Here is a 26,468-nt window from a genome sequence, read left to right as displayed (position 1 = left end):
GCAATTAACATTTAGCTAAGAGGGAAGCATACAGCAAAAGCTGGTGGTTGGAGCTTTGACGACCAGATCTGACCCTTTGCCCATGCCAGTGTTCTAGCTGGAACTGAGGAAGGCCAGTGGAATGGATAAACCTGCATAAATCGCCACTAATGGAAGCTCTGGCTATGCCACCCAGAAATGAGTGCTGATGCTAACAGCACCGAGGTGGCCACCGTCTGTCAGATACCGCACACCTGGCACCTAATCTAGGTTATCTCTATCTCCCTAGGAAGTTAGTGGTGTTATTCCTATTTACCAAAGAGGAAAGTGAGGTGAAAGGTCACACTAACCTTGCCCAAGTGACACAGCTAGTTATAGTTGGCTAACTCATAACCACTATGGTGGAACTAGGCTGAGTTCCCAGAGAGGAGCAGCAGAAACAGTGCGGAAGGGCTTAGGCAAATGAAGATCCTCTCTTGGGTGGGAAGGAGGTAGCCAGAAGGGAAGAACTCAGGAGCTAGAGTGAAAGGAATGAGGATGCCTGGCACTAAGTCACCCAACTTAGGGGCTCCTGACTCCCAGTCTAGAATGATCCTGAAAAAACCTGAAGCCCCCTGCCCCCCGCCCCCCAACCCCTTTGGATTTGAGGAGCCAGCTCTGCCTCTTGTGTACTTATTCAGGGAAGATATACACAAGTAGGTAGCCAGCCACCTTTTTGGGTCTAGTCACATCAGCTTCCCTGCTTTTTATAGATGGAAAAATAGATGCTTCAAATTTCACACTCCCTTTCTCCACCCAGGTGGGTGACAAGCTAGAGAATCCTCCCCAAACAGAGCTGGCAGTAGGATTTCTATTAGCTTTCTCCTTCATGTGGTTGAAGAGTGGTAAGAATTCTACCACTCAGGACAAAGTGAGCTTAAAGAAAACCATGCCAAACTTCGTTTTAGTCCCGTACTTACCCAGTTATAAAATCCCAATTACTAAGGCAGGAGTACGACACTTTATGGTTTAAAGCAGTGTTTCCTTCCAGCCCTGTTTATTCTATTCTCCTTTGGGTTCGAACTTCAAGGTCGACATTAGATGCTTTCCAAGGCTGCTTCCTTTGTTGGTCAGATCAGACGCTGCTTTGTTAGCTGCAGTTTTTACAGAAGCTCTGTTTCAGTTCCAGAGCTCTCTGCTAATGGGTACAATGGAACATGATATAATGATCACCAGTGATTCTCAGTCTCTCCTGAGACACCAGGAAGAGAAGTCACAGTCTGGAGAGTCTCAACCTTCTCAACACAATCTAGCTGAGAGAGATGGGGAGAGTTAGAAGCACAACATTCAGTAGAGGAAAAACAAGATGTTGTTCCTTGACAGGTTTATTAGCTTTCATGTTAATCTGTGTTTTTAAACCCTGTAACCCTTTGTCAACTTCTTTCTCTATCAAGAGGTCATAAAGTACAGTAATGGCCTCTTAAGAGTCAAGCCACATAAAGATGGCGACTTTGATGCCCTGGTCTGCCTCCTGTAACAATGTGAGGCTGTTTTGGGAACATGCTGTAATAACAACAGGACTATCACAGGAACAATGAAGCAGAGAAGCAGAAGGTGCCTACACAGTTTTACCTAAATGTCTTATTTGTTAGGATGGAGCTGACACACATGTATTGGCAGTCAGGAACAATTAGCATAGAGTAGTTCTGAAAAGGAGGAATAATTCACAAGGCATCAGTTATGGGTGCAGGGAAGTCACCATCTGCCAATGGGCACCGGAGTGTCACTGCACTGGAAAGGGAAAAGGAGTGGGCTGGATGAGATCCAGGGGCCTCTCTGCCCACATTCAAAGTTAGTAGCTGCTTTGCCTGCTGGCATCACAGTGTCAACACATTTTGTGTGTGTCTCGCTCAGTCTCACACCCAAGAAAGTAAAAACAATTGATGTAGGAACAAGAGGAATGGATAAAGAATGGTACAGGCTTATTCTGAAGCAGGAGAGCCTACGGACTGTTGTCAAAGCTCATGTCTACCTCTGTGCTCGAGGCCTCCACACCCTCTCCCCCTCCCTCCTCCAGAATCCAAGGGTTCAGCCTGTTTCCTTTGATGAGACAAGATGGAGGAGCACCTCTAGTTTTTGGCTGCTCATGGCCTCAGAGTTGCTGTTTGGAAAGGAAAAAGAGCAGCAGGGGCAGCAAAGAACAGTACTAGGGCAGCACCCTTAAGTTAGAAATAGATTCCACAGTTAAAAGCACAAATATAATATGCATTAAACAGAGAAGGGCCTCGATAGAACAGTCATAATATGCAAGTATGTTCCACTAGTTTACAATATTTGCATTCCAGAAGCTGCTGGAAATAAGTCATCTCATTAACATACCTACCCACAGTTCTGCTGTCTGGCTATGAGTAAACAAGGCCTACGTTTCTCTAAAATTTTGAATCTCAAACTAAATCCTTTATTTCAAAAACAAACATAAAATAATTTCCGAGGCAGAGAAAAGGTCTGAGAAGATGGAAGCTTTCTTCTTAGCAGTTCCTTCCTGCATAAATGGGGTTGGAGAGGGGAGAAGGAATGGCCAAGGGTGTGGAAAGCCTTCACAATGCATGCCGACTGTGAAGCAACACCCCCAGCAGATGGGGTTTAGCATCTCTACTTAGTCACACAACATCAAGGACTGGTTAGTTCCAGGGAAGGGCTCCATCTCATCACCTGGGTAAGTTTTCTTCGCCCGCATGCTCCACAATGCAGTAGAACTAAACAGCACATTCATCTATAATAGAATGTTTAAATAATACCTGCCCAATAACTGCCCTTACTTTTTTGTGCTGTTGGAAAAGGAAAGAAAAGAAAAAAACGGAAAGAAATAAAGCCCAAACCCTTTGGCAAGCCAGCTGGTGCCTATCCTCCTAGGGCATTTTTAGTGGAACTTCAGCTGGGCCCTGCCCTCCTCCCCATGTCAGTGAGAAAGTGGTAGCGGGACAGGTTTGGTCATTCTGCACTGGAGTGGAAAGAGAAACCAAACACGATTTGGGCCGCAGGTAGATTCTGGCACGTTTTTAGATTGGGTTGGTTAAAAATGTCACGTTGTGCACAGGATGCAGGCAAAGGAGTTTTTTTTCAGGGACATAATGTCTGCAGGTGGCATGAACAGTCCGATCTACCCTTGGGGAGGAGTTTCCAGCTTAAGCACAGAGAAACTAGGGGGCCTCGAGGAAGGTGTTGGTTCGGAAGATGGAGGAGACGATCTTTCCAGTGGCATTGATGGTGCCTTCGCTGTCTGAGCTGGACTCGGAGTCGCTGCTCCCAGAGTAGGCGCCCAGGCCTGGTAGGATGCCGATACAGACTGCAGCAGAGGGGCAGTGGATGGAGGGGCCACTCAGGGAAGTGTTTCCGAGAGACTTGCAGGATGAGGCCTCTACAACAAAAGGGGAAAGACTGTCACTTCATCACCCTTTTCCAAAGTTGAGGACTGACATACCATGTGCCAGGCACTGTACCAATGGCTTTTCCCACAGAGAAGCCTCAGAACAACCCTATGCCGCCAATACTATCATTGCCCTCAATTTAGAGATGGGGAAGCTGATGAAGGAAGGGAGGCTTCAGGAGGTGAAAGGACTTCTGAAAGTAAAGGGGCAGAGCTGAGACTTGAATCAAGGTCTTAACCCCAGAGCCTGACTATACTCTGTTGTTCTCCATCAGCTCTGAGTTGCAGAACAAGCTACTTCAGAGTGTAGCCTAGAGTGCTTTGATTTCCCTGTGCTCACACAGCCGTGAAATGGACACATGGGTGGGGAATGAAAGGCTTCCACATGCCCTCAACAGTAGGGATGAAGACAGATTAAGAGAGACACTGTGAGCGGTATTAACAATTCCATTAACTTCTCAGCATATTATGCTATTCCTTACTTACTGACCAATATGCCAGCAAGCACAGATACATTTTCAAGGCCAAACATCAGCTACACAATAACATTTTCTTTTAAAAAATGTTTAAAAAGGCCGGGCGCGGTGGCTCATGCCTGTAATCCCAGCACTTTGGGAGGCCGAGGTGGGCAGATCATGAGGTGAAGAGATCGAGACCATCCTGGTCAACATGGTGAAACCCCGTCTCTACTAAAAATACAAAAAATTAGCTGGGCATGGTGGTGCGTGCCTGTAATCCCAGCTACTCAGGAGGCTGAGGCAGGAGAATTGCCTGAACCCAGGAGGCGGAGGTTGTGGTGAGCCGAGATGGCGCCATTGCACTCAAGCCTGGGTAACAAGAGTGAAACTCCGTCTCAAAAAAAAAAAAAAAAGTTAAATAATTGGGCAGCCCCCAACACTGGAATAGGCTCAGAGGGACTCACCAGACTAACATTCTGTATTAAGGGCCATTTTTCCCTGATGGGAGAGTGATTCAAAAACTGATTTAACACAACCTTTGCTTTCCAGTTGTGTTCTTTTACAAATGAGAAAACTGAAGCCTGTCAGGTAACATTTTAAGGCCATGCAGAATGTCACCTAGGAGCTAAGACTCTTTTTCTTACAGGAAACCCACAGTTGTTCTGCCATCTCAATGACGAAGACCTCAATCTAGACAATGCAGGACTTGGTTGGGCATGGTAGCTCATGCCTACAATCCTAGCACTTTGGGAGGCTGAGATGGGAGGACCACTTGAGGTCCGGAGTTTAAGACCAGCCTGGGCAACATAGTGAGTCCCTGTCTCTACAAGAAAATGTTTAAAAAAATAAGTCGGTGCTGAGCACGGTGGCTCATGCCTGCAATCCCAGCACTTTGGGAGGCCAAGGTGGGTGGATCACCTGAGGTCAGGAGTTCAAGACCAGCCTGCCCAATATAGTGAAACCCCATCTCTACTAAAAGAACAAAAAAATGGGTGTGGCGATGCATGCCTGTAATCCCATTTACTAGCGAGAGTGAGGAAGAAGAATAGTTTGAATCCAGGAGGCACTACTAGTTGCAGTGAGCCAAGATCGTGCCACTGCACTCCAACCCGGGCAACAGAGCAAGACTCCATTTCAAAAAAAAAAAAAAAAAAAAGTTGGGTGTGATGGTTGCGCCTGTGTCCCAGCTACTCATAAGGCTGAGGCAAGGATTGCTTAAGCCCAGGAATTCAGGGTTACAGTGAGCTATGATGGCACCAGTGTACTCTAGCCTGGACAACAGCGCAAGACCCTGTTTCAAGAAAAAAAAAAAAAAAGAAGGAAGAAAGAAAATGAAGGACTTGAAGACTAAAGGGAAAATTAAGAACTCTACTCCAACCCTTCCCTTTTTCCCTGAAATGTTTCCAGCCTCATCTAATCACTACAATTTGATGTATAGGCATATCTTACTGATGTGGAAAGTCAAATCACTTGGCAAAGTTGTGGGTTGCTTAGGGCAGAAAATGTTAAACTAAATGTGAATTAAAAGATAACATACTAAAATGATCATCTGAGTTCACTGCAGAGTAAGGGTTGAAGTTCATAATTCATTGCCACAGGCTAACAAGCATACATCTTTTAGGGTTATGCCTTAGATGCGCTAACACCTCATTTACTCAGACATCTCAAGTAAATGTGAAAAGAATACACAGCTCCAAGTATAGGAAACCAGGAGTAAGCAAACAATACCACTGAGCAGTTAGAAGAGATATCAAACGGCCAGCACACAAAGTTTAGAAGATCAATGTATTTACTTGTTTGTGCAAGAAACTCTAAGAAGGGAAAAGGGAGCTGCTAAAGATAAGCAATGTTAAAATACAAAGATGGAGAAAAGTAAAATGAAAGCTGATAATGACTGCAGAGATAGTGAGAACAAGGCTACAAAAAAAGCCAAGAGCAAATACTTGCAACAAATATCACAAAAGCAAATTTCCTTAAGATACTAAGAGTTCTTCCCAATCTGTTAAAAAAACAACCAACAACTAAACAGAAAAGTGAACAGAAAACATGAACAGCTCACAGAAAGAGAAACACATGAATTTTAAACATAAGGGGGTAAACAATATATTAGGAGGAAATGTGTTGGGAACAGCAAACTTCATATGTTTTTCGAGGGTACAGAGAAATTTGGCAATGTTCTTCAAACTTAAATGATGTTCATAAGAGAAGATTCACTGCAGCACTGTTTACAGTAGTGAAAGACTATAGACAGCAATATGTCCATTAATAGATGGCTAGTTAAGTAAAGGACTACTATTCAACCATTAAGAAGAATAAAGTAGCTGGGCATAATGGCTCATGCCTGCAATCCCTGCACTGTGGGAGGCCAAAGCAGGAGGATCACTTGACCCCAGGAGTTTGCGACCAGTCTGGGCAACACAGGGAGACATTGTCTCTACAAAAAAATTTTAAAAATTAGCAAGATGTGGTGATATACACCTGTAGTCCCAGCTACTCAGGAGGCTGAGGTGGGAGGATCACTTGAACTGGGGAAGTTGAGGCTGTAGTGAGCCATGATTACATCAACCTGGGTGACTGCACTCCAACCTGGGTGACAGAGCAAGACCCTATTTCAAAAAATAAGAAGAAAGAAGAAAAAAGAAAGAAAAAGAAGAAAGCACCTCTGTGTGTACTATTATTGAATGATTCCCCAAGATATTGTGCTAAATGAAAAAGGCAAGGGGCAGGACAGTGTATGAAAGTTGTAATTTGGGAGGGAAGTGGACATGCCCATGTGTATGCATGACAGTGTCTACGAACAACACATAAAAACTGGCAGCAGTGGCTGCTCAGGGGAAAGGAATTAAGTAGCTAGAAAATGGGGGAGACTTACTTTTTTGAATTTTTTTTTCTTTTCTTTTTTTTTGAATTTTTCTTTTTCCACATTCTTTTGAATTTTTCTTTTATTTTTTTGAGAACAGAGGTCTCACTATGCTACCCAAGTTAAATTCCTGGGCTCAAGTGATTTTCTTGCTTCAGCCTCCCAGAGTGCTGGGATTACAGGAATGAGCTACCTCACCTGGCCTAAATGTTTTATTATGTGCATATATTACCAATTCAGACAATTTTTTAACACTTAGTTGTGCTTGGGTAGACAATTTTTTTAAAAAGCAAATACAAAAATTCAAAGAACATCCTAAGCCACTTAAACTAGGGAGGAATAGCTCCATTTATCTCAGCATCCCAGTATGAAAGCTAAGAAGGCAGAGGAGAAGGGTTGCTTGTTTGTATTCTCCACTAACTGTAAACCCCTTGAAGGCAAGAGCTCTTTCATCACCATTCCACTTCCAGGACATATAGCACAGGGTCTGGCTCAGAGCAGGTTTGCATTCACAAGGGTCAGAAGTCAGAACGCAGGAAAATGTGTTTACAGAGTTTCATTGCAATTGGCTAATTTGGGAGGAAAGGGTATAAAAATGTGATGCTCTTGTAACATTTGGGACATAACATCAATCATGACTTATATTACTTATGTATACCATATAGAATGATACTTTCAGCATTCTATTAGAAAAATTTGGTTGTTTTAAATAAAAAAAAAACTGGCCAGGAGTGGTGGTTCACGCCTGTAATCCCACCACTTTGGGAGGCTGAGGCAGGTGGATCATCTGAGCTCAGAAGTTTGAGACCAGCCTGGCCAACACTGGGGAACCCCATCTCTACTAAAAATACAAAAATTAGCCGAGTGTGATGGCGCATGCCTGTAATCCCAGCTACTTGGTGGCTGAGGCAGGAGAATCACTTGAGCCTGGGAGACGGAGGATCGTGCCACTGTACTCCAGCCTAGGTGACAGAGCGAGACTGTCTCAAAAAAAAAAAAAATCTTATAAGGGTATATATATCAGTTACTTAGAAAACTAACTTATGTGAAACTGTTGAATGAGAGATTTCATTTTATCAAGTACAGTCACCCCTGCTTAATGATGGGGATCTGACCTGAGAAATGCATCATTAGACAATTTTATCATTGTGAACATCAAAGAGTACTTATGTAACCTAGACGGTACAGCCTACTACACATGTAGGCCATATGGTATATAGCCTATTGCTCCTAGGCTACAAACCTGTACAGCATGTTACTGTATGAATACTGTAGGCAGTTCTAATACAATGCTCAGGAATTGCATATCTAAGCATGTAGCTAAGCACAGAAAAGGTACAGTAAAAATATGGTATCATAATTTTATGGGACCACTGTTATATAAGCACCATTCATTGACCAAAATGTTGTTATGTGGCACATGACCATGTTTCAAGGATGAATGGAATTTAAAGGTCTATTTTACACACAAAAGAAGGATGAAAGTCAGAGTGCCTGTGGGGGTAGAGAGCTGGGATGGAAGTTAGCTACAGAAATATAATCAAGGAATCTAGACCACTGTGGCATCAGAAGAATTTACATGAAAAGACCAAATATCCCAATTATCTAGGAGGTTTCAAGAAAGAAAAGAGATTGCAACTCTGACAAATTTCATTCCAAAAGCAGTTAACTGTCCAAAGAGAACAAAATGGTGCCCTCTGATCTCACCCATTTGGTGAAGTTTCCTGCCAACTTCTGCATTTGCAGGACCACATTGTCATACCAAATTAACACAGAAAATTACTAATAGAGAATGTTCTTAGTATTCAGACAGATGCGTGACTTGGGAGTAGATGGGGCCAACTTGTGCATTCACTGGCTCTGCTCGGTGCTTAAGTTCAGAGTCTTCTGTGGGGGAAGCCTGAATCTCGATCAGTCATAGGGTTATCTTCTGGGGGCCCAAGGGGCAAATCCTCCTACTGCCAAGGGTAAGACTGAGGCAAGCCTCAGGGAGTGTTCTTTTTGTGGGGCCTTAACTCCTAGCAAAGGAGGACACTTCCTGCCTAGTTTCTGTTGCAAGAATGCAGAAGTAGGAAGAAGGGATTTAGAATGACAAAAAGATGGCTCTGAAACACAAGTGTGTGCCTGAGATAGTTCAAAGCCACACAAATTTTCCTTTCCAATTATTAATTCGTATAGTTCCTACCAGAAAATAAGCACCATGCAGAGGGCAACTAGTTTACTTGTGGAAATATGTTTAAGATTCCTATGCCAGAAGCATTTAACCCCAGCTACTCAGGAGGCTGACATGGGAGGATCACCTGAGCCTGGGAGTTTGTGGCTATAGTGTGCCATGATCGCACCTGTGAAAAGTCAAAGCACTACAGCCTAAGCAACAAAGTGAGATCCCATCTCTAAAAAAATTAAAAGAAAAATATTCCTATGAAGTTTTGTGTATGTTTATTCACATATGCAGTATACATTTATCCTATTTAACCAAGTTTCCTATTTATTAAAAAGATGTCAGTGAAAAAATTCCAAAATTGCTGATAGGAGTATAAACTGGGATAACTTATCTGAAGGGCGATTTGGCAATATTTACCTAAATTACAAATGTATATCCTCTCTGACCTATCAAGTCTACTTCAAAGCATTTAACCTGATATATTTGTGCAAGTGAAAAATTATGCACATGCAGGATTATTACTGAAACATCAGAACGGGAAGGATGGAAACAATCTAAGTGTTCAGTTAAAAAGTGGGATAAATATACTATGATATACCCATACAATATACAATACTATACAGCCTTAAAAAGGAACAAGGAAGCACTTTATGTACAATTATGCAATGATTCCCAAGGAACAATAACTGTTGAATTAAGCAATGAACAGAGTAGATTAGATTAAAATACTACTAATAATGAAAGTCTCAACACAATATATGATGTATTCTTGCTGAAAAAAACAACTTGATCAAGTTTCCAGATCTAATTACCTTTTTACAGTAGTAGCAGGAAACAGCATGGGGATGCAATCAGCTAAATCTAGAGCCTGAGAAACGTTTAAGAACAAAGACCCAGTTTCTCCACAAGTAAAATACCAAAAAAACAAAATATAAATTCAGAAAGAAAGAATTTAGAGATTAAATTTAAATTAAAAGGTATATTAGCCTATCGTTAAGATGATATAAGATGGCAATATTGCCAAAATCATCTACAGATTCCAAAAATTCCTGTATCAAAATCTTAGCTGCCTTTTCTGCAGAAACAAGCCGATCCCAAAATTCATATGGAAATGCAAGAGACTCCAAATAGCCAAAACAATCTTGAAAAAGAGGAGTCAAGTTAGACGACTCACACTTCCCAATTTCAAAACTTACTCCAAAGCAATAGTGATCAAGAGAGTCCAGAAATAAACCCATACATTTATGGTCAACAGATTTTTTTAAATATATAAACCACTGAGTTGTAACCCTTTATAGGGTGAATTTTATGGTATGTGAATTATACCTCAATAACTTTTTTAAAAAGCCATAGTAGCCAAATATAAGGTCTGGTCCTTGCTTAAATCATAATTTTTTAAAAAAAAAACTTTTTTTGAGACAATTGGAGAAAATAAATACTAAATCGCTTTTTGGTACTTATTGTTATTAATATAATGGTATTGTAATTGTTAAAACAAAGAAACAAAGTAAAAACTTATTAAGAATTATGAACGAAATGATATAATGTCCAAAATTGTCACAAAACATTACAGTTGAGAGATATAAATGAAATAAAATTGGCTATGTGTTAAAAATTGTTGACTGGTGTGGTGGCTTACACCTGTATTCCCAGCACCTTGAGGGGCTTAGGCAGGCAGATCACTTTCGGCCAGGAGTTTGAGACCAGCCTGGCCAACATGGTGAAATCCCATCTCTACTAAAAATACAAAAATTAGCTGGGCATGGTGGCACATGACTATAGTCTAGCTACTTCGGTGGTTGAGGCATGAGAATTGCTTGAACTGGGAAGGCAGAGGCTGCAGTGAGCCAAGATCATGCCACTCTACACTCTAGCTCAGGTGTCCCCAAACTATGGCCCGCAGGCCGCATTTGGCCCCCTGAGGCCATTTATCCCACCCCCCGCTGCACTTCAGGAAGGGGCACCTCTTTCATTGGTGGTCAGTGAGAGGAGCACAGTATGTGGCGGCCCTCCAACGGTCTGAGGGACAGTGAACTGGCCCCCTGTGTAAAAAGTTTGGGGACGCCTCCTCTAGCTTGAGTGACTCTGTCTCAAAAACAAAACAAAAGAAAACAAAACAAAACAAAAACAAAATTGTTGAAGCTCTTTCCGGTAGGAGATAGCTTATAAAGAAAAAAAGTCACTGAAGCTAGGTGATGGAGGTTTATTATACTTACCCCGACTTCTGAATACTGCATAAATTATTCATAATAAAGCATTTAAAAAATACATATTTACAATTGCTTGTATATCATAGAATAGCTCTCGATAGATACATAAGAAATGTGGCCAGGCTTGGTGGCTCACTCCTGTAATCCCAGAACTTTGGGAGGCTGAGGCAGGTAGATCATTTGAGGTCAGGAGTGCAAGACCAGCCTGGCCAGCATGGTGAAACCCCATCTCTACTAAAAATATAAAAATTAGCCAGGTGTGGTGGCACACACCTGCAATTCCAGATACTTGGGAGGCTGAGGCAGGAGAATGACTTAAGCCCAGGAAGCAGAGGTTGCAGTGAGCTGAGACTGGGCCACTACACTCCAGCTTGGGTGACAGAGTGAGACTTTGTCTCAAAAAAAAAAAAAAAAAAAAAGATATAATTCTGTTTCCCTCTAAGAATAACTAGATGGGAGAGGATATGGATAAAAAGTAGACTCTTTAGCCGGGCATGGTGGCTCACGCCTGTAATCCAAGCACTTTGGAGGCCAAGGCGGGCAGATCACCTGAGGTCGGGAGTACAAGACCAGCCTGACCCAACATGGTGAAACCCTATCCCTATCTTTTTTTTTTTTTTTTAAAAAGGTAGACTCTTCCTTTTTATTATTACTATTTTTTTTTCTGAAAGAAAAGTAGGTTCTTTTTAAAAGAAGGTTCTACAGCAAAAGGGTAACAGCAATAGTCCACCACCACTGGCACTTAGTAGATGCATATTAAAAAGCATCATTATCTTTTTGAGAAAAATTATTGTAAGCCCTGTTGATCCATGGAATTTAGTTCCATGTCTCAACCCCACACAGAGTTAGAATAAAAATGAAAACACACTCTTGAATTTCTCATCCCTAATCCAGCCCCCAGTAACATTCACCTTCACTTACAACTTCTTGTCACTTTAAAGATACAGATTTCCTCACATAAAGGTAAAAACCAAGGAAGTATACTCTTGGAAACAATTAAGCTGCTAGGCTCAATCCAATCCAACAATGAACAGGAGCCAGGTATTTACCTCCCGTTAGGTAGCAAGCCAGGTGAAATCAAGAAACGTGACATTTGGGGGAAACAGAAAAAAACCTTTTGTAAGCAGAGGTGATATGACCAGGGCCTGGTAAGCATTCCTGGGAGAGTACTATTTTTACTGATCAGTTTCACTGTTTTCTACTGTAATAACTTTTGCAGGTATAAAATCCTGCCTGGTATAAACTCTTACCTGGCTGACAAAATCTTGCCTGGCATAAAATAGTTGGGTAAATTACATCTAGGTAGGCTTGCTTGAAGACAGAAATGTATTCATTTGCAGATGCAATGCATTCCAGCCCTTTACTGTGGTTCATCTGTATTCTGAGTATGAGAAAGTAATGAAGGCTGCCACCCACCTTGATTCTTGTCATCTGGCTCAGGGTCCGGTTTCAGTCTTTTCACACTGTTGCCACTCTCTGAGCTGCAACAAAACACATGGTGATATGAGCTATGTCTAATCTTGGGGATCAAAGCTTAGGGAATCAGGAGCTCCAATAACTACTTATATCGATCTTAGGCAGTCTCAAGAAGCTGGGATGATAAAAATGAATGAAAAGTATTCATTTCAGATTCTTAATCTCCTTCCAATTACATCATTAGTCACAAAGACAATTTAAACTCCTGACAAATCCAGGGAGTAAAGCACTGTATTTTCAAGCATCACTTCAACTTCAGATTCTTGGCCGTCTTTATCACTCAAATTGGTTAGAATCACAGATGGATTTCAAGAGTATTTAGACATGTTCACAAATGACAAACATTTAGTAATTACAGATTGAAGAAAACATCTTCAGTGACATGCTAGAGATTCTAAGAGTCACCCAAAAATTTCTTCACTAAAAGAATGTATAAGGAATATATTTCAGTAAAGAACGAAATGATCCCAGAAGGAAGGGGTGGTGAACAAAGAAACTGGCAAACACAAATATAAATCTAAACAAATACTGTCTGTATCAAAAAATAACATCTAGTTTGTGGTGTTCAGTATGACCATACTGAAGTCCTGCACAACAGCAGCATGTAAAGAAGGAAGAGGTGATTGTAGCTAAAGGTTCTAAGGTCCGTGGGAAGTATGTCTGGTAAATTTCAAGGCTGGCCACTATGAGGAAAAAAATAGAGTATGTAAATCTAACTAGTAGAAAGAATTTTATATCTCAGTCATTTTGTTAAATGCAAGAATACAAGTTAAAAAAAATTTTTTTTTAAGACAGAGTCTCTCTATTGCCCAGGCTGGAGTGCAATGGCGCAATCTCGGCTCACTGTAACCACCTCCCAAGTTCAAGTGATTCTCCTGCCTCAGCCTCTCGAGTAGCTTGGATTACAGGTGCCCACACCATACCTGGCTAATTTTTGTATTGTTTTGGTAGAGATACGGGGTTTCACCAGGTTGGCCAGGCTGGTCTCGAACTCCTGACCTCAGGTGATCCACCACCTTGGCCTCCCAAAGTGCTGGGATTACAGGCATGAGCCACTGCACCTGACCTCAGCCACAGTGCCTGCCAGGAAAAATATGTTTTTTAAGTCAAAAGACATTAATACGATAGAAATTATATTTTAAAATCTTACTATAAACTGACCAAATCTAATGAAAAGCTATTAATAGACTAAATTAATTATCTTATTTGTTTATTTATTTATTTATTGTGAGATGGAGCTTTGCTCTGTAGCCTAGGCTGGAGTGCAGTGGCACAATTTCAGCTCACCACAACCTCTACCTCCTGGGATCAAGTGATTCTCCTGCCTCAGTCTCCTGAGTAGCTGGGATTACAGGCATGAGTATTTTTAGTAGAGATGGGGTTTCTCCACGTTGGCCAGGCTGGTCTCGAACTGTTTACCTCAGGTAATCCACCCGCCTCAGCCTCCCAAAGTGTTGGGATTACAGGCCTGAGCCACCATGCCCAGCTTTAATAGACTAAATAGAACTCTTTACCTCAAGTAATCCACCCGCCTCAGCCTCCCAAAGTGTTGGGATTACAGGCCTAAGCCACGATGCCCAGCTTTAACAGACTAAATTTAAAAGCAACTATTTATAAGAGACACATCTAAAAACTTAACCAAAGTGAAACAAAAACAAACAACTTAATACCCAGAAAGTTTCAAAGTAAAAGAACTGAAAAAGAGATACTAAGGCAAATCACCTAAAGAAGGTTGAAGCACCAATATTAATATTAGGAAAATAGGCTTTAAGAACAGAAACACTGTAAAGGATTAGAAAGGTTACTTTAGGCCAGGCTCAGTGGCTCAAGCCTATAATCCCAGCACTTTGGGAGGCCGAGGTGGGCAGATCACTTGAGGTCTGGAGTTCAAGACCAGCCTGGCCAACATGGTAAAACTCTGTCTCTACTAAAAATACAGAAACTAGTCAGGCATGATGGTCGGTAGCCTCAGCTACTCGGGAGGCAGAGGCAGGAGAATTGCTTGAACCCAGGAGGTGGAGGATGCAGTGAGCTGCGATTGTACTACTGCACTCCAGCCTGGGTGATAGAGCAAGACTCAGTCTCAAAAAAAATGAAAGATTTCTTTCTAACAGAAGTTTGATTAACTATAATGAAATAACTGTTCTGAACATGTATGTATCTAATTAAAGAGCTTTAATATACATATGACAGAACTATGAAAAGAAATCACTATTATAGCGGGAATTTCAAAACACTTATCTCAAGAACTGATAGGGCAAACAGACAAATACATAAAGACACAGAAGATATAAATAAGACCAGTGATCAAACTTGATTTCTTTTTTTTTCTATACAGAGCCAATAATTAAAAAACATAGATTCTCCTCAAACTTACTTGCAACGTTCACAAACATTAACCTCAGGAACAGGTAACAAAGCAAGTCTAAAACAACTTTAAAAGAATCCGTGTGGGCAGGTTCAGTGGCTCACACCTGCAATTCCAGCACCTTAGGAGGCTCTGGGGGAGGATTGCTTGAGCCCAGGAGGTCGAGACCATACTGGATAACATAGAGAAACCTTGTCCCCATTAAAAATAAAAAAATTAGCCAGGTGTGGTAGCACATGCCTGTATGTACAACTACTTGGGAGGCTGAGGTGGGGAGGATCACTTGAGTCCCAGAGGTCGAGGCTGCAATAAGCCATGATTGTTCCACGTACTCCAACCTGGGGGACAGAGCAACAGCCTGGAGCAGTGGCTCATGCCTTAATCCCAGCACGATGGGAGGCTGAGGCAGGCAGATTACCTGAGGTCAGGAGTTTGAGAACAGCCCGGCCAACATGGTGAAACCCCGTCTCTACTAAAAATACAATATTAGCCAGGTTTGGTGGTACACGCCTGTAATCCCAGTTGCTCAGGAGGATGAGGCAGGAGAATTGCTTGACCCAGGAGGCAGAGGTTGCAGTGAGCCAAGACCGTGCCATCACACTCCAATCTGGACAACAAGAGGGAAACTCTGGCTCAAAAAAAAAAAAGAAAGAAAAGAAAAGTAAAAAGAACGAGCAGTATATACAAAATCATACTGCAATTAAGTTAGAAATCAATGACAAAAGAGAAGAATATTTTGTAGCCTCTAAAACACTGTTATATCAATATATCATCATAAGGTGCTAAAATGTGTGTGTGGTGAAGAGAAAGGTTTATCTTCTCCCTCAATTAAATATGGTTATCACCTCAATATGGAGATTTAAAAATACATTTCTAAATAATTCCTGAGTCAAAGAAGAAACCATAATGGATACTTTAAAATACTTAGAAGGAAATATAAAACTTATATACAACGAAAGCTGAGGAAATTTATAGCTTCAGATGTCTGTAACTGAAAAGGCTGCACATTCATGAACGAGGTATCTGACAGTTTTTTCTAACAATAAATAAAAGAATAAAGTAGAAGAGATTAAAGAATACTCCGCTGAAGAAGGTAAGAAATTGCTGCTTGTTTTGTTCTTATGCTTCATGACATATACATGCCAATGGCTTCCAGACCTTCACCAGGCAGCAGAATCACTCATTGAACTTTGAAAACTACGACTCCCAGACTTCACTTCAAGCTTACTGAGCCACAATTAGTATGAGGCCTGTGATATACATTATTAACAAATTACCAGCGATTCCAATAAACCCAGGGTCAGATAGATTAGGAACTCCTGCCCCGGGAGACTAATTCAACACCTTGTTACACAAAGCAACATTAAATGATGTTGTTTCAACACCCAAAAGGGGTTTCATGCAGGTCACCAAATAAGCAACTACAGAGCCTTTCCTAAAGGTGATCTAAGAACTAAGGGAGACAGTTGCAACACCTATTCTGCGACCACCAAGAGCAGTCTCAGGGAATAACAAACTGATCACCAGGAGAGCCCTCCCTAGGCACATTCCAGTAAAACTGACCGAGGTCCAAATTCTGAGAGTCCTTGGCCTTGCAAGAAAGCTTATGTGAGAACTTGAAAGGAATTATTATTCATGGTTTGGGTAACGAGCCCATCTCAGAATAACTCCTCCCCTCTGCTGCTATACCAGGATGACATTTTTACATGTAGGCAGTGTTCCTAAGAACATCTGCAGCAGATGGGTGGAGTGCCAAACCACAAGACTGCATCAATACACTCCCTTCAAAAACATATGGCTGGTTGCCAATACACCATATTGATTTTCCTAACAGACTGCACTTAAACTTATCATTTCGCCCATGGTCTGTTGGGTGAAACTGAAATGACCAGATTCAATCACTCTGATGCCATTTCAAGATTTGGAAAGGGAGGAGCAAACATAGCAAAGAACTTATCACAGCCTCAAGATAGTGCAGTCACTTCCACATCAATCAAACCTAGCCACAGCCAGGTCTGTGACCCTGTCAGGGCTGCCATGTTTTTTCAGGACATGATGCTTTCGCAGAAGCTGTTCCCTCTGACTAGACTGTTCTCTCCCTTGTTGCTTGTCAAAGTCCTAGTCATCCTACCTAATCAGCATCTTTCCAACGCTTTCCCCAACCTCCCCAAGATGAAGACGCATACACACTCTAAGCAGCGTGTATGCTCCTCCTCCTTGCTCTCAGTACACCCTACACAGATCCCTTCACAAGAATCGTTATCTCATTTGTCTAGATAGAAGCCCAAATATTGAACTCCAGTTCTCTATTTCTGTATGATCTTGCACAAAGAAGGTTCTCAACCTCTCAAACTCTTGGTCTTCTGATCTACAAAACAGGGATTATAATTATAATCCTACTTCATAGGATTGTTGAAGAATAAATGAGATTATGCACAGGAAGCACTTAACACAATCCCTGGCATGGCAGATGCCCACTGAAATGCAGGTATTATTTATATTTGTTGAATGAATGATCAGAGAGATGAGAGTCAAACCCTATAGAAGACACCAAATCTGGAAGATGAGAGAGAGGTCAGCACACCAAGGGAACTTCACCAGGACTCACGTGAGGTAAGCGTTGGCTCTGGCTACCATTAAAAGTGGTGTTTCAGAGTACAGGGTCAGAGTGAAATCTAAGTTGTGTGAATGCTGACTGACCTCTTATGCTTCACAGCTCCTGCCAACAGCTTCGCCTGGGAGAACTTGTTCTTGGTTTCCATGGGCTTTACAGTCAGTTTCTTCTCCACTTCCTTCTTGTTCTCTTGAGAAATTCCAACCTTCTTGAGATTATTGTGAGTTATCAGTTAAGGGTCAAAACAAGCAAAAGGAAGGACAACAAATATAACCCACTGGCCCTTTGGCTGTGCTATGTAAAGTCTGGACTACTTATTTTAAAAATGCCCCACCCTTCTTTATTTCACCAGTCAAATCCAGCTGATTGAACGATAAATGAAAGAGACCATGGAGGAAGACAGCATATAAAGCCCAAAATAATACAGAGAAGCAACCTCTTTCTCTGATTCTCAATGAAAATCTGAGCACAGCCACAAAACTCGCTATTACCAAGGATATGGCCAGTATAATGGTTGATGGAAAAAACAAAGCTCTTAAGGAACATAAAGGGAACATAAAAAAAAAAAATGTGGCTTCCCTGAAAACATGCTTCCCTTTCAAGGGTAAAATCAAATTTTGCAGAATGTTGTTATGACTATCAGTGGCATTTAATCTTAGACATCATGAAGAGTAACTCCTGCTCCACTGGTGCAAGGAAACATCAGAATCACCCCAAGGCTCATTTAACATGTCAAGGCTCTCCCTGCCCCAAACCTACTGAATGAGGACCTCTAGAGGCCCTGGAGTTTGTTTTAAACACTCTCCAAAGGTGATTTTACACTTGATCTTAGCCAAAAGGCCGAGAAGTGATCAAAAGTGATTTTAATGAGAAATCCTGTGCATATATACAAGAACTAAAAAGCCATTTCTAAAAGCATAACCAGTTCGCATGTAACATCAGTTTTTCATTCTTGATGCCAATCTCTGGCTCTCAACTTTTTATTCTTTTGAAGTAAAAAAAGGCCCCAAACTTTTGTTAGGAGGTCACTTTCACTTGTTCCCTCCACCAGCCCTCCCTTCTTTCCCTCCACCTCTCCCTCCGTTTTATCTTTTTCACAACTTCTTAGACAACAGGTAAGTATTCTGACATGGTGCAAGTCCTTATTTAAGATGCACTAGTGCCTGGAACAATAGTGACATCTAGTGCCCAAGAAATCTAAGAAGCATGAATTATAGGCCCAAAGGGGTGGGTGGAAGTAGAGGATGTATGGTTAAGGCTATTTGTCTGTGTCTCTTTGAAAAATGGAGAAAACTGAGTTCCAGAAATCATAAAATTCTAATTCTTTTTTTTTTTTTTTTTAGACGAAGTTTCGCTCTTGTTACCCAGGCTGGAGTGCAATGGCGCGATCTCGGCTCACCGCAACCTCCGCCTCCTGGGTTCAGGCAATTCTCCTGCCTCAGCCTCCTGAGTAGCTGGGATTACAGGCACGCGCCACCATGCCCAGCTAATTTTCAGTATTTTTAGTAGAGACGGGGTTTCACCATGTTGACCAGGATGGTCTCGATCTCTTGACCTCGTGATCCACCCGCCTCGGCCTCCCAAAGTGCTCGGATTACAGGCTTGAGCCACCGCGCCCGGCCTCAATAAAGATTTTTTTTTTTTTTTTAAATGAGAAGAGGAAGAGGGTAAGAAATTAAATCTCACTCTTTTTTTTTTTTTTTTTTTTTTTTGAGACGGAGTTTCGCTCTTGTCACCCAGGCTGGAGTGCAATGGCGCGATCTCGGCTCACCGCAACCTCCGCCTCCTGGGTTCAGGCAATTCTCCTGCCTCAGCCTCCTGAGTAGCTGGGATTACAGGCACGCGCCACCATGCTCAGCTAATTTTTTGCACCATTAGTAGAGATGGGGTTTCACCATGTTGACCAGGATGGTCTCGATCTCTTGACCTCGTGATCCACCCGCCTCGGCCTCCCAAAGTGCTGGGATTACAGGCTTGAGCCACCGTGCCCGGCCATAAAATTCTAATTCTAATCACTCTCTGGCAACTAACTCTGTTCTTATGGACACAAGTTACCTTAAATATTTGCAGTGTGCAATGGAAATCAGGTATAATGTTCAGTACTATTATGAGTTTCATGAATTTAATGTTTTTAGGGTCATCATGGAAACAGATAATGCTAATACTCATTTTTCTTTAATAAAAAGTGATTGGCCGGGTGCAGTGGCTCACGCCTGTAATCCCAGCACTTTGGGAGACCGAAGTGAGCGAACCACCTGAGGTCAGGAGTTTGAGACCAGTCTGACCAATATGATGAAACCCTGTCTCTACTAAAAATATAAAAATTATCTGGGCATGGTGGCATGTGCCTATCATCCCAGCTACTCAGGAAGCTGAGACAGGAGAATTGCCTGAGCCCAGGAGGCGGAGGTTGCGGTGAGCCAAGATCATGCCATTGCACTCCAGCCTGGGCAACAAGAGCAAAACTCCGTCTCAAAAAAAAAAAAAAAAAAAAAAGATATTGCCAACAGTAATTTCAGCTGCAGTGCTTAGGAAAGGTCTCTAAAAGGGAGAACTGAGTGTTAAGGAAGGTCTCTAAAAGCGAGAGCTGAGCAGAGGGCTGAGCTGTGAAATGCGTCCTGCAAAATCTGAGGGCAGAACATTTCAGGCTGAGGAAACAGCAAGTCTGAGGCCTTGAGATGGACTCACAAAGCATGGTGAGAGAGAACATGAAGAAGTCCAGCAGGCTGGAGTACAGTCAACATGAGGAAGAGTGGCTTCAAGATGCAACAGGGAGGTGCGTTGGCCTAAATAATGCAGAGCCTTGTAGGGCCCGATACAGAATAAGACTTTAGTCTAAATGTAAGGGGAAGCCACCAGAGTGTTTCAAATAGAAAAGTGACATGATGCCATGGATGGTTTTTAAAGTTTCCCTTTCCTGTCTAAGGAATAGATTATTGAGGATGAGAGCAGAAACAGAAACCAATTAGATGGTCACAGGAGTTCAGAAGAAAGTCTACAACTACTACAGTAGCAGTAGATGCCAAGAATTGAAGAGATTTGGAGTACAGTTTGGAAGCAGTTCTTGGCCCAGGAACCTAGAGGCATAGGACCACCAGTTACTAGGACTGGAAGGACCAGAAAAAGGAGACTGTGGGGAAGGGCAGTGTGATCAGAGTGGTAGTGATGTGGTACAGAACGAAGAATTCTGATTCAGCAAAGGGATGAATTACATTTGGGATGTCTATTAAGACATTCAAGTAGATGACCAAAAGGCAATACTGAGCCAGAGCAAAGTCATCTTTGCTACTTTCTCAGCCCTTCTATGGGGACACTTCATGCTATACCAGTAGAGAACATCTACTAAGAATATAGGAAAGTTGCTAACATGTTCTTTATAACTCAGAAGCCAGTTTCTTCCCTGGAAGAGGCTGACTGCACTGCCCACTTGTCTGAGTCTAATCCCACAAGGCAAGAATATCCCAATACTGACAATTAGGATTGATGCCTTGAGTTAACCCTAAAGGATGTAGACTTTGGACTACAACACTCTTGCCCACAATACAAACTCCACAAACTACTGTCCACTTTTCAGAATTACAGGAATATCAGTGTTGAAAGAGACTTGAGAGATCACCAGGTAGAAAGCCTTCTTTCTGTTGATGAGGAGACAACATCCATAGATGCTGATGAGAAAATGCATACCTTACAGGTTTTCCTCCAAGTACAAAGGATATTCTGTATTCCTTCAGTTCTTTCAGTTCTTCTTCTCTTCGTTGCTTTTCTATTAGTTCCTGCTGTCGAGAAACCTCATCAAGGAAGTTGGTCTCATCTTCATCTAAGCCTCTTACCATGTTTTCTGAGGAAATAATTAAACAAAGAACACTTAGCAGGCTAAAGGGAAAAATAAGATTTTTCCTTTCCCCTTCTTTAATAAACAGCAGATTCTTCAGGGGATTAAGAAAAAAAAACTGGTAAACACCATGGCGTTTGAATAGATAACAGGGTATAACAAACAAGACAGTTTTCCCATTACTAAATATTACCACGGAATTAAAATGGGTGTTTTGAGCTCTAAACAAAAATATCAATGCGGTCTAGAAGGCTGTCTCTTTTCCACCACATGAGTATCAGGAGATTTGAAAATCAAGACAATTCCATGGCCAGTTAGGAAAAGTGCTGCATGAGGCAAAAGTGCATCAAAAATATCCCGCAGAGCCCCTTGAACTCTGTGTTTTCTGAAGCTTACTGAATTTGAACTGTTCCTCATACTCCTGCTGCTTCCTGTCCTTCTGTTCCTGTAGCCTCTCATATAGAGATCGAGGGTCATAAACCTCCTCTGGACATTCTGAAAGGAAAAGGAGCGGGGAGAGAGGCGGAGGGGAAGGAGATACATACTTTAGATTGTTTTCATATTCTTTTGGAGTCACAAAAGATTTTAAAGACAAAGTCAAGTCTCTGCACGATCTGAGAATGAGGATAACACAAAAACAGTACAAAGTCCAGTTTCCCTTTGGACCTAAGAGAGGGGCCAGCAGTTCTCAAAGCCAACTCTCAATGTCAATAGCACCCGTGGCCTGAGACAATTAACTGATTGAGGGGCCAGCCCAAACCCTCCACAGCAGCAGTGTTCTCAGTTGTTCAGACCATGGATCTACATGTTTAGATGGAGGAGAGGAGTAGAGCCTCTTGGAAGGCAGTGTGGTAGGCAGAAAAGGGACACGATGTGAGTACCTGGCTCTGCTCCCAGCTGTGCAGGACCTTACACAGGTGACTTCGCCCCTCCAAGTCTCAGTTCCTCAACTCTAAAGCGAGGACAATTGGCTAGGCGTGGTGGCTCATGCCTGTAATCCCAGCACTTTGCGAGGCTGAGGCGGGAGGATGGTTTGAGCTCAGGAGTTCGAGACGAGCCTGGCCAACATGATGAAACTCTGTCTCTACTAAAAATACAAAAATTAGCCACGCGTGGTAGCAGGTGCCTGTAATCCCAACTACTCAGAAGGCTGAGGCAGGAGAATCTCCTGAGCCCAGGAGGTGTAGGTTGCAGTGAGCCAAGATCGTGCCACTGCACTCCAGCCTGGACAACAGAGGGAGACTCTGTCTCAAAAAAATAAATAAAATACAGTGCGGACAATTAATACCTACTCTACAGGGCTGCTGTGTGGATTAAAGACCATTACATGAATGTCACAGTATACCTTTTGGATCCTCAGGTTTTCGAACTTTCTCCCATTCTTCTTGCCTCCTTTTGCGCCGTTCATCTAGTTCTGCCTCAGACACAAACCTCTTTTTAATAACAAGGTTACCATCATCCCCTCCATCCATGATGGAACAACCAATCTATAAAACCGAAACAACAACAACAAAATCATTTCAAGTGAGAACTGCAATTAAATTTCTAAAGAGAAACAAGGAGATTTAGCTCTGTCTCACCCAGTAGCAAACTAAAAATTATTTTCCCACTTTGAATTGAAAAAAAAATTCTCAAATAGTAATGTATAGGCCATTGAAGAAAGCAAGTGAATACATTTTTCCTAACACATCAGGGACTTTTTATTAACATCAATGTTATCTACACAGCAAGAGGACCTGGAATAATTCGTATTACCTGGTGTTCCACAGTAAATCTTACATTGCGGACATTTCTCTGTCCCTCTAATCTAGGCAAATTGGCCTCTTGGGCATCCTATCCTTTTCCCAGCTCTCATCTTCCTTTATTTCTGTAACACCTGACATTTTTTCTTCTGGAAATTTCTGTTTCTGGGACATTACACTATCTTGATTCACCTGCTCCTGCCTCCAAGTAGATTAAGATGGAGAATCTCAGCTATTGAAGACTTAGTGATCAACTCCAGTCTGTATAGCAGGGAAGATGCAAAACCATGAACGGAAAAAGTGCAACTGGAAGAACCAATATCCCAACTTCAGTTCCATGTACTTTCCTGAATACTAAGCTGACTCTTCATTTATATCTCTTGGGACCTTCCTCCCTGTAAACCCTTATCTGTGCCATTTAAGATTCTAACCAATCCTTCTCTTTTCTCACTCCCACAATCACCTAAACTACTTTATGCATATTTTGACACAGAAGACTCCCAAAACTGTTATCTCTATTTGAGTTTTTCTTCAAAAAAGAAAGAAGGAAATAAAGACAGAAGAGTGTGTATTATTCCTTTTTTTTTTTTTTTTTGAGATGAAGTCTGGCTCTGTCACCAAAGCTGGAATGCAGTGACAAGATCTCAGCTCACTGCAACCTCTACCTCGTGTGTTCAAGTGATTCTCCTGCCTCAGCCTCCTGAGTAGCTGAGACTACAGGTGTGTGCCACTATGCCTGGCTAATTTTTGTATTTTTAGTAGAGACAAGATTTCACTATGTTGGCCAGGCTGCTCTTGAACTCCTGACCTCATGATCTGCCTGCCTCAGCCTCCCAAAGTGCTGGGATTACAAGTGTGAGCCACTGTATCCTTTTCTTTATGGGTTTCTTTCCTTTTGAGTGATTGTAGAATTAACCCTCTAGGCAGACATGTTATGTGTTATTTACAGCACTATGCGCTAACAAGGAGACACGTATTCAATACAATGACTATTCCAAGATGACTACTGACAACAAAAACAGTAAATTTCCACGCTACCACAAAATTAAAGCAGTTAACTGTTAATGAGCTCTTACCATGTACTATATACTTTTTATGATTTTATGTCATTTACATGCTCAGTGACCCTATGAGAAATATTATCTGTTTACAGGTGAAATTGAGATCCAGAGAAGTTAGATTATTTGTCTAAGGTGATACAGGTGGTGAATGGTAGAGCCAAGAACCAAATCCAGGCCTGACATCAAGAATTCATAGTCTTACCAACTTCACCATACTCCTCCCCAGAAACCACTAAATCTTGGTTGAAAACAAAGACATGTCAATTTCAGCCTTCTTCCTACTTCAAATTCCAGTGCTGAGAATATTCATGCAACATTTTTATTTAGTAAAGCCAGAAATGGAAGCTTCAGGCTTGAATACTACTGAGGTTTAATGTAACAACAATAAGACAGAATTGTGAGGTTTAATGTAACTTGCTGAGGTTTAATGTAACAATAATAAGACAGAGTTGTGAAAATTACTAGAAAGAAATGAAATCAACTGACAGACGCTGTTGCTCCCACCTAAAGCCCACAACCTGGACACTTCTGATTTAGCAGCACTTGATGACTCCAGCCAGAGGCTCATTACTAAAGCAGAACTGTTCAGTCTCTGTGAAAACGCCAAAAATTCCTCAAGTTCTACAGGACAACCTCTTACGAAACCAGAGCCAACAATTTCTTCAATGTCTCTGGCAGAGAAAACGTGAAATTTCTAGGGCTCTAATGGTTGGGAGAGACATTCTGAACCCTCAATTTCCCCCTTGCTTATCCCCTATTAACTGTTAACTCTCCTTTCTTACCCTGTATTAATCATCTGATTTATTTCCATCACCCATTTTTCCTAGCAAATAATTCAGAGTGGGATAGGTCCTTATAGCCCACCTAATATGATAATCCACCCAACATCTGAATTTACCATACACACCCAGGTCATCCAACTCATATATTAAAACTTCAGGAGGGACCACTGCACTCCCTTCCTAGGCAGCCATTCCCTCTCTAAGCAGATTTGACTGTTAGGATAGTTCTTCCTTAAACTGAACTAAAATTTGTTTTACTATAAATTAAACACATAGGTTCAATCCACTGGGACTCTTCAAAAATAATCAAATCTTTTCCAACATGACCATACTTCAGTTGTTTGAAGACAATTTCCATGTTCCTCCTAATTTGTTGCTTTTCTGAGCCAAATATTCCTAGCTAATCTTACAAGACAGAGAAAAATAATCGTGTCTCAAAGAAATGAATTTATCAGATTAGGTATGATTTAAACCTGGGAAATCAATACTAGGATACGGCAATGCCACTGGTGTCCTGGTAAATGTATCTCTTCATTCTTGTTATATATATATATAATATATTATATATATATTAAATATAATATATAATATATATTATAAATTTATATATATAAAATATATTATATATGTTAAATATATATTATATATTTATTTATAATATATATTAAATATATTATATTTATTTATAATATATATTAAATATATTATATTTATTTGTAATATATATTAAATATATTATATTTATATATATTATACATATATATTTTTAAGACAGAGTATCATTCTGCTGCCCAGGCTGGAGTACAATGGCACGATCTCGGCTCACTGCAACCTCTACCTCCTAGGTTCAAGAGATTCTCCTGCTTCAGCCTCTGAGAAGCCAGGATTACAGGTGTGTGCCACCATGCCCCACTAATTTTTGTAGTTTTAGTAGAGATGCGGTTTCATCACATTGGCTAGGCTGGTCTCAAACTCCTGACCTCAGGTGATCCACTGACCTTGGCCTCCCAAAGTGCTGGGATTACAGGCTTGAGCCACTGCACCTAGCCTATGTTTTTAAAAGGGAAAATTTTAAAAAATCTTCCAATATGCCAAAAAAAAAAAAAAAAACCCTGGAATTTTACATTTCCATCTAAATAAGAATCCAGAGACCAGGTGTAGTGGCTTACACCTGTAATCCCAGCACCTTAGGAGGCCCAGGCACATGAATCGCTTGAGTCCAGGAGTTGAAGACCAGCCTGGGCAACGTGCTGAAATGCCGTCTCTATTTATTTGTTTATTTTTTGAGACAAGGTCTCACTCTGTCACCCAGGCTGGAGTGCAATGGCATGATCTCGTCTCACTGCAGCCTCCACCTCCCAGGTTCAAGAGATTCTCCTGCCTCAGTCTCCCAAGTAGCTGGGACAACAGGCATGCACCACCACATCCAGCTAATTTTTGTGTTTTTAGTAGAGACGAGGTTTCACCATGTTGGCCAGGATGGTTTTGATCTCCTTGATCTTGTGATTCACTCGCC

The 26,468-nt window shown here is 41.5% G+C and overlaps 1 protein-coding gene and 1 non-coding gene across 7 annotated transcripts in view; both read right to left on the bottom strand.

Annotated features, from left to right (window-relative positions):
* Window positions 1–979: 979 nt before the first annotated feature.
* PSME3IP1 (proteasome activator subunit 3 interacting protein 1) overlaps window positions 980–26,468 on the bottom strand; it is a 34,713-nt gene continuing 9,224 nt past the window's right edge. For all 6 annotated transcript variants that reach the window (XM_003943479.4, XM_010331336.3, XM_003943478.3 and 3 more), the window contains exons 2-7: window positions 22,713–22,854; window positions 21,764–21,862; window positions 21,252–21,373; window positions 17,622–17,755; window positions 12,494–12,558; window positions 980–3,376 (exon numbers count right to left, since the gene is read on the bottom strand). In XM_003943479.4, coding sequence (XP_003943528.2) covers window positions 3,159–3,376; window positions 12,494–12,558; window positions 17,622–17,755; window positions 21,252–21,373; window positions 21,764–21,862; window positions 22,713–22,839 — 765 coding nt within the window. In that variant the 5' untranslated portion in view covers window positions 22,840–22,854 and the 3' untranslated portion in view covers window positions 980–3,158. The remainder of the gene's footprint in view (window positions 3,377–12,493; window positions 12,559–17,621; window positions 17,756–21,251; window positions 21,374–21,763; window positions 21,863–22,712; window positions 22,855–26,468) is intronic.
* LOC120361861 (U2 spliceosomal RNA) lies at window positions 18,200–18,387 on the bottom strand. The gene has a single exon (XR_005577921.1). It is a non-coding gene; the product is annotated as a U2 spliceosomal RNA (small nuclear RNA).

The sequence above is a fragment of the Saimiri boliviensis genome, chromosome 1, assembly GCF_048565385.1.
Source record: "Saimiri boliviensis isolate mSaiBol1 chromosome 1, mSaiBol1.pri, whole genome shotgun sequence".
NCBI classification, from domain to species: Eukaryota; Metazoa; Chordata; class Mammalia; order Primates; family Cebidae; genus Saimiri; species Saimiri boliviensis.
The sequence above is the reverse complement of the archived record's forward strand: the minus strand, read 5'-3'. Positions and strand labels throughout refer to the sequence as shown.